Raw genomic sequence first — 8,410 nt, 5'->3', positions numbered from 1 at the left:
TGTTTCTGTGAGACCCTGCATAAGGCATGATACATTCAGTTTGCACAAGACAAATTAGGCTGTTGACTGCCAGCAATCACCAGTGGGTTTTCAGTTTGGTAGTTCATAATTTCTGTCAGGAAATTATTTGAAGTTGGTTGCCTGTTGTTGCAGAAGGCTCAACCAGAACAGGATCTCCACCAAACATATTTCAATTTGAAATCCTAACACCTTTGTCACTTTTTCTTGAAGTGTTAGACACATCTAGGGGAGAGCTATGAAGAAAAATATTTGAATTGCTAGTTGTCCTTTCTATGAATGAGTAAAGAACAGACCTCCCTACTTAAAGATACAGACAACATTTGAGACACTCAGGTCCATCCCAGCATCCTGTTTTGGTCATCGCTGCTTTCTTTCCCCTACTCCAAGCCTCCTGACCTCCACTTGCTCTTCTCTAATCCTGCTCAGCCAAAATGCCAGATCACCAGAAACTGTGAGTTCTCATAGCAAACTTCATCCACCCACCCCCGCTTCATCCTAAATACAACTGAATAATTATTTTGCTGATACTTTAAGTTTTATATGGTTTCTCATCAGCATTATCAAATTAGTGTCCTCCTTTATGCTGCAGTGCAAATACATCCATCTGGTCATTTCTGGCATCAGCCCACCAACTACACCATAGCAAACAGATGCTGGAATTAAAAGAAAGGTGATGAAGTAGGACTATACGCAAAGGCAGTATTCGACACAGTAGTCTCCTACCAAGATACCCAGTGAAGTATATAATTTGTCGCATTCACTATCGATTTACACATTCCTACTGTTTTATATTAACCTTGTCCATCTTAGGACTTGTGTTGCCTAGTTTCTTTCATTATTTCAAAGGGATTTTGAAAAGCCTACTAACATATGATGACTTCCTTTTATTTATTTCTGCTGATATGCAGAGAAACATTATACTGAATTTAGGAGACACTAATTCCCTTTGCACTTGCTGGTTATTTTTTGCAGAGCCAAGAAGCACTATATCCCATGCCATTTGCGTTTTTACTACATTTTTGCATACTGTCAAAGTTTCCTTTTACTACGAGTCACTCCTGAGTTTTTCCTGTTAAGATTTCTAGATTGTTACACCATGATTTTACAAATTTTGATTACTAAAGAAAACTTAAAAGGGCTAGTAAAAACATTCTATAGCACCCATTAATTCTACCAGATCTCCCTCAAACTCACCTGCTATTTATATCTGAGCTGCTATTTATGTCTTTTTCCTTTCTATTGTATCCCTAACAGAACTTCTTATCCCATTGGCTTCTTTTCCATTGTTTGTCTTCCTTCTCTTGGCTCAGTAAACCTAAATAAGTTTTCTTTTATACAAAGTCACATAATGATTTTTATCACCACTAGTTGGAAAGTAGATGCAAGAGCTAAGGCCAACACCAGCCTGAAAAGTCAGAGTACAGCCTTGAGAGATTAAATGTTATTTCTTCTGCTGGGATTGAAAATGATAAACAAGTAAATCCAAGATGCCAGTGCCTAGAATGGCATCAGACGTATTTTTTAAAAATACTGAGCAGCTTAACTGTATGATGCCCTCAGCAAAGACTGCCACAGGTAGAACAATTTATTTTGCTAAACTTTAACAAGAGTTCCTTCTGTTATGACACAAATGTGGAGCTTTTCAGTCTGTATTATCGGTTGCAGCTCCCCCTCTATTCCTTCTCTCTCAACCACTTATATCTGCTCTTTGTACATGCCCATTTATGCAATGAGATACCATCTTCATCACCAGCAGTAGAGGAAAAATACAACCCCTTTTTTTTTTTTTTATACAATACATCCACAAATCTACCAGGGTCTCAGTTTCAGGAACAGGAGAAGATAGCCTTCAAGTCCAAAGAGTTTCAAGAGCTACATTAGACCTGTAAGAAAACTACAAGGTAGAGAACAAATCTTCACAGAACCATGAGAATCCTTACAGTTGGAAAAGACTTAAGATCAAGTCCACTCACGGACTTGATCATGTTGTCTTCTGAAATTTTTTAGCTCTAGGCTAGGTTTTTGCAGAATTAGCATTAGAGCCAAAGAGAAACCAAGGCAGGCTAGGATTTCTCTACTCTTATTTAATGGCACTGCATTTCTAGGCGTCATAAAGTGAAGTGTGCGCAGACAGCAGGCAGATGGTATTCTAAATCACAGCCTATCACTCAAGCATGGATCACTTCAGGTAAAACTCATTCCCACTACTAATAAATTCCAGTGCCAGCCAACCAGGACAAAGAACTTTAAAAGGCTGCTAGGATTTTGATATTTTTTTTCTTCCCCCCAAAGCTTTAGAGAATCTGTCACCAAGACAAAGCTGCAGCTTAAATCAACTAGTATAATCATTAGCTACAATCCTTAATGATGGAGGGAGCCTAAGAAAATCTCAGGATTTTCTAAGATGTTGCCCAAGTTAATCTTTTTTGTTAAATTTGAAAATATAAAAGAAATTCGAAACAAATAACATAGCCTCCTCTGGAAAGCCTTTTGTAAAAAAAAAAAACAAAAAAAACCCCAAAACATTTAACAAGTCTGAAACAGTCAGCATTTTAAGAAAATTCTACAACACGTATCCAGCATAGCTTTACCACACAAACCACGACTTTCGTTTAAGTACAACAAGGTACCTTTGAGGAAAGACTTCTCTCATATAAATAAAAAAGTCTGCTTTACATTACCTAAACAATTCAGTTCCTTGAATTATGTGATTTAATTTCAAAGTTTTCTTTGACATCTGAGGTTGGCTTAACTTTAAGCAAAAACATGGGTCAGGATCTTTAAGATCCCTTTCAACCTAAATTATTCCAGGTTTTATGTTTAGGTGTTTTGCAAGCATTAATAAGCTGAAATCTTATAGTAGATCTTATCATTAGTCTCAATATTTAAACTGAATTAATAAAAATGAAAAACAAGATTAAAACCAGTCATTTTCTAAAACGCAAAGATCCAATATTTTCCTGTATGTTGTCTATCTATGGTAGCTCATGCTACAACAGCTCTTGGTTTTCATGGTGCTGAGGAAAGCGTTTCCTTATACATCATTAAAAACACTTATTGAATAGTCACATCTTGATTAAACTGCGCATTTAAGTTTTCCCAATCAAAAAAACCCAACCCACTCATTAAGCAGGAGAAAAAGCAAAAATTAAAAACTCGAGTTTCACTTATCTAAATCCAGTCTTACTCAAATACTTCCAAATTCTTTTACCAAATGCTTTTAATCCAAATTCCATCAAAAAATTAATGCACATTGCAAGTCCTTACAGCAGCTTTAAAATGCATCAGGCAACATAGTTGCATGTTTAATTACAATAACATTTAAATTATTCTGAAGAGTCTAATTTAAACATTCTTTCATCACTTCTAGAAGCCACCTGGGAAAGAATTTGAACACTTCAAATGGGTTTCTCCTCTTAGTATATGGCACTACAACTATTTTTCAAAATTACTTTTGCCTGCTTGTTTAATTGTGCAGCAATAAGAATTTGAAACTGCTATTACACATCTACAGAAGGTTTTTTTGTGTAAAATGTTATCTTTACACACACACACATATATATAAATAACATGTACCTGCCCTTGGTCTTTAGCTGCCAAGTATGTTTCCTTTAACTTGCAGATAACTAAAATATATTTTGCAGCATCTTGTAAGGTTGTATATGAAAGTGAATGACAATATATCATAGACTAATGGACAGCTCAATATATGCAAACTACAAGTCTGAGACTTTTCCCAGAAACTCTATCATCCAGTGACACTTGCCCACAATTCTCATAATCTTAAAATCTCTGATACATAACATTTTAACAATTAATGCCGTCACCTGGGAAAAGAGATTGTGACAGGGTAATTATGGATTCTTATATAATCTCGCTTAACACAGATAAAGCAGTAGTTTTAAATATTGAAAGATGTAACACTCCAATACTCCTTAATCTGCTTTATTTTTTCCACAGCACAGCCACAATCTTATGAACTACCACATATCCTGCTACTCAATGCTTGCAAAGTATTTTCAAGCATATTCACTGGAAGTACCAAAAAAGAGAGATTCCAAATTTGTCTGTCCAGGTGCCCAGAACACTGATGCCAGCTGCAGAGAGTGTGTGCGATGTGCTTAATCATAAAAGGATAACACCTTAGAAGAAAGTTACTGCAACACCAGATTGTTGCCTAGGAAATCAAATTAAGTCCCTTATCAGGCATTATACTTCAACACAAAGACCACCAACATGCCACAGAATACTGGAAAGCATCTGTCCTACGACTATTGTATTGATTTTGCCCAAATCTAATTTACAGTATATAAGCAGGCTGTAAAGATGGAAATAATAAGAAAGCATTTGTGGGGTTTTATACTTCTTAGCAAAAAGGCTGTGATGCTTACAGGGGAGAAGAGTCACATCAGTTATTTTTCTCTGCACTTAAAAGAAACCTATGACTATCACAACTGAACAGGAAATTAAACGGAGGTGAAGAGGGAGAGAATGTTCTGCCACATTATAGCTGGGTAATACACTATCACACTTCCATTATTTACTGAGTTGTCAATCATGTTTAAAACTACCTCAGGATCACCAAAATGTAATGCTCTTTAAGACAAAAATACATTTAAGACATTTAGGATTCCAAGTATTTTATAAGAAAACACAGCTACAAAAGTGAAACTTCACATAGAAAATAGGATTCAAAATAGGATTTCAAAAAAGGCAACAGAGTAGGTACATTTCACACACTCATCTTCCTTCCCTATACTCATGGTGCAATCCTGATCTTCAGCAAGATCCCAAGTACTACAACAACTTACTGCAATAAACAACAAGTTAACTATATTTTTAATATTTCAAAGTAATAATTAAATTGCTTTAAAAAGTTCTATTATGCTTGTCTTTAATATACTCGCACTTCTTTGACCAAAACAGATGGAAGTAAATGCCTACCGTATAAAATACTATTAAAGATTGCCTGTGGCGCTACAAGAACCTCATTGCTTAGTTCAAGTGTTTCACTTCCAAATTTCCCACCAATTTCAGACTTGACACCATGGTCTTTATTTTCTCCTCATACTACCTGTACAAATTGCAAATTTGTAGTCCACAATTAACCACCTTATTAATTATGGTCACATCAAAGAATGACCTCACTGGACATAATCAAGATATAAGAAAGAAAATCCTTAAAGTGCAGTTTGCATGGAATAGTTGATTCTTCTCAAATGCATAACTATGGAAACTTGAAGACTTGAAGAAAGAGATACCACCCTGGCCACTAGACTCTAAAAACACAATCACTGAACAGCAAACAGGTTGTCACAGTAGACACTGTCATGAATATATTAGGTCAATTTTCAGGAAGCAGCAATTTAACAGAGAAATAGGTTGTCAGTAATTACAAAAGTAATAGATGACACAGTAAGACCAAACCAAATTATGCCACTATAAACACATGGTGCAGCTGTGCTGTTACGGTTTCCTTGACTCAAACAAACTACAACAGAAAGGCACCGAAAGGGGAAACAGGAACTACAAGAACTTGGGGAACCATATTTATACAACAATTGCACTGGGATTCTTACCCCAGGTGGGAAGGAAGGAAGGATGGCAGGGGAGGAACACAAGAGATCTGTAAAATGAAGACTGGCAGTCAAGAAGGTAAGAAATGATGGCTCATCTCTCTAACACAGGTTCTAACAAGCATCAAGTTCTCAGGCAGCCAGTCTGAAACTGGAGTTTTGCCTGATTAAGCATTACTACAGAACACAGCAGAAGGTCTGTCTATGGGTTCAAAAACTAACCAGATAAAGCTGTGGGAAAACAAAGTGATAGGGGAGACACTGAAGACACCACCTGCCTCACCTGGTCCTAAAGTGCCAGATCACTGACAGCAAGGGGCTCTTTCTGCAGGAGTTAACACATGTGCTTGTCCTGTCCATACTTTCTTCTTTGTCGTCTGCAAACATATGAGATACCAGTCTTGGGTCTGGCTTATGGAGTCATTCTCAGATTACGCTAGATGCCAAATCCAGCGAGTCAACAGAGCATGACTTGGGAAACTGCTAGTTCTTTAAGTTTTGTTTAAATAAGCCACTCTCTTGCTCACCAGTGTGCTTTTTTTAATCAAAACTCCAGACTACCCACACTCCCAATCACTTTCAATAAAGTTTTGTATTACTGCTTCACCAACAAAAACAGATAATTATCCAAATCTTTTTATAAGACTTAAAGAGATGGCTACCAACTGAAGAGAACTCATACTATAAATCCCTCTTTAAAAAAGTCATATAAAATAAAGATCGTTTTCTGCCTTTATTGAGGCTAACATTTCAGTGTTTGTTAAGCTCCGATAAAAGCTGATCGTGCACAACAGCGACATGCACATTCAGCGTAATGCACTCTGTGACTCTGGAGTCACCCAGAAGATAAATCTCAGCTGAAGGCACTACTGCTCAGCTTCTCTAAAAAAGCATTTCTGGAATACACAGCTTGAGGCGTCTCTTGGTATTAGACACATTCAGTGACTATCCTCAAATAGCTCATACTTGAAGAAAGCTTTCCAATCTTTAATAAAAGTTGCTGTGATTTTAACTTTCATACATCACTAAAATAAAAACAGAGCAAAACTCTGAAGCCTAACATTGTTCATAGCTACAAACAGTAAAACTTCAAAGCCTAACACTGTTCGTAGCTACAAATGGAGGCTATTCAGAAACCAATATTCTGCATAACACAATATACTTCCCAGTTCTCTCACACTTCACAAATACAAAACTAACCAGCCAAAGATAATCCTCGATCACAAAACATTTAAATTCTGTAGCACTCTACTGCAATTGTTCTACAGCATTCTGAAATATGCTTCAAATTAATTTAGTAACTTGCCATAACGTATATGTCATATTCCTCAGCTTACAAATTTTGCCGATTTCTTAACTTTTAAATACAAAAGTAAACATGTACAGAAGAGGAAGCTTAACATTTTGACAGACAGCTGGGGATGTCGGAATGATGCAAAATATTTCACACAGATTTTGGAAAAGGACATGAAGCTAGAAACTTCTGTTAAAAATAGCTAACGATATAACACCAATGTTAAATCCCCAGTAGCACTATCTCTTTTCAAGGACAGTGGCAAAATGAGTTTGCTCGTTACTTCCCAGAATAACTGTTTCATACTCAGGCACATGTAGATCCATTAATTTGTAATTAATTTGAGTAAACAGTTCACAGAAGAGCAACAGTTAGTGCCTTTTTTTTTATTCCATAAGAAGGCTACACTACTAAAACCTACAGTCCACTTATCTAACAGCAGTGGACCCACACAGTCCTCTGAAATCACTGGCTTCAGCAGACATAAGGCTCTAAATGAAAATTTTACTTGCAGAAAACTATAATCTGTGACATAAGTTAAAGGTAACACTTATGTTCCAATGTACTTTTTAGATTACTGTCTTGGGGAACGATAAGCACGTGCATCGTACAGGAGTGGTAAGCAATTATACAGTATGAAAATAATTACTGTAAAGATATTCCTGGAGCCTTCTAAGAAAAAAAAAAACCCAACCACCATGTAGAAACCAGTGACTGCATAGCAAATGAGTATTTAGAAGCCGATATTAAGTTATTTAAATTCCAACAACAGCAATGAGATTTGTACCAATATATAATAATTAGCTCAGAAACCTTTCAACATGTTCCACTTCAGCTGCTAAGGCAAGCAGGAAGGAGTGTCTTTTATTTCTGGTCTTAAGAAAAAGAAAGTTGTATTCACTTACCAGTTCCTATATAGCATTTAAAGCGTCCTGATAGTCTGTCAACAAAGGCACCTAAAACTTCTAATCCCAGTAATGCTACCTGTTGAAACAAAAGCATTAGATATACAAAACAGATCACTGAAGAATTCTTTAGAATAAATTTTAAAGAAATTAGTCATATATATGTATATGCAAGCATTCTGAAAGACTGTATCTTAACCTAAAGATTAATCTAAGTTCCAATCAGAGAGCTGATAATTCCTTGAAAGCTTTCGCTAAGACAAAATCATCAGAATACATTTGGAATGAATCAAGTATATTTATATATACCAGAGCAGCTGAATTTTTCAATACTTAAAACAGTGTGAAAATAAAAGAAGTCCAATGTTTTAGTATTTTCAACTACAAATTCTTAAAATTCAAATTAATAATTACAAGGATTAAGGAGTTACGAGAAGCTCTTTCTCACATGCCCCCCATCCTATATTAGGACTGTAGTTCTGTCTCTCAGCTTCTTTAAAAGATGACTCTAGAGGTCTAACTCAGTATTAAACAAAAACGCAAATTCCTTTGAAACAGGTATCAGTAAGGCTTTAGGCCTTACCTCCTCTACCAAGTTTCTAAGCTGCTTAAAG

General features: G+C 36.1%; 1 protein-coding gene across 1 annotated transcript in view; it reads right to left on the bottom strand.

Annotated features, from left to right (window-relative positions):
• LOC104276042 (CLIP-associating protein 1-like) overlaps positions 1 to 7,875 on the bottom strand; it is a gene marked incomplete at its 5' end in the record, with an annotated part of 14,969 nt that extends 7,094 nt beyond the window's left edge. The window contains one exon of the mRNA XM_009872203.1: positions 7,797 to 7,875. Coding sequence (XP_009870505.1) covers positions 7,797 to 7,875 — 79 coding nt within the window. The remainder of the gene's footprint in view (positions 1 to 7,796) is intronic.
• Positions 7,876 to 8,410: the final 535 nt, after the last annotated feature.

The sequence above is a fragment of the Apaloderma vittatum genome, unplaced genomic scaffold, assembly GCF_000703405.1.
Source record: "Apaloderma vittatum isolate BGI_N311 unplaced genomic scaffold, ASM70340v1 scaffold22396, whole genome shotgun sequence".
Classification (NCBI taxonomy): domain Eukaryota; kingdom Metazoa; phylum Chordata; class Aves; order Trogoniformes; family Trogonidae; genus Apaloderma; species Apaloderma vittatum.
This window is presented reverse-complemented; position numbering and strand designations above follow the sequence as displayed.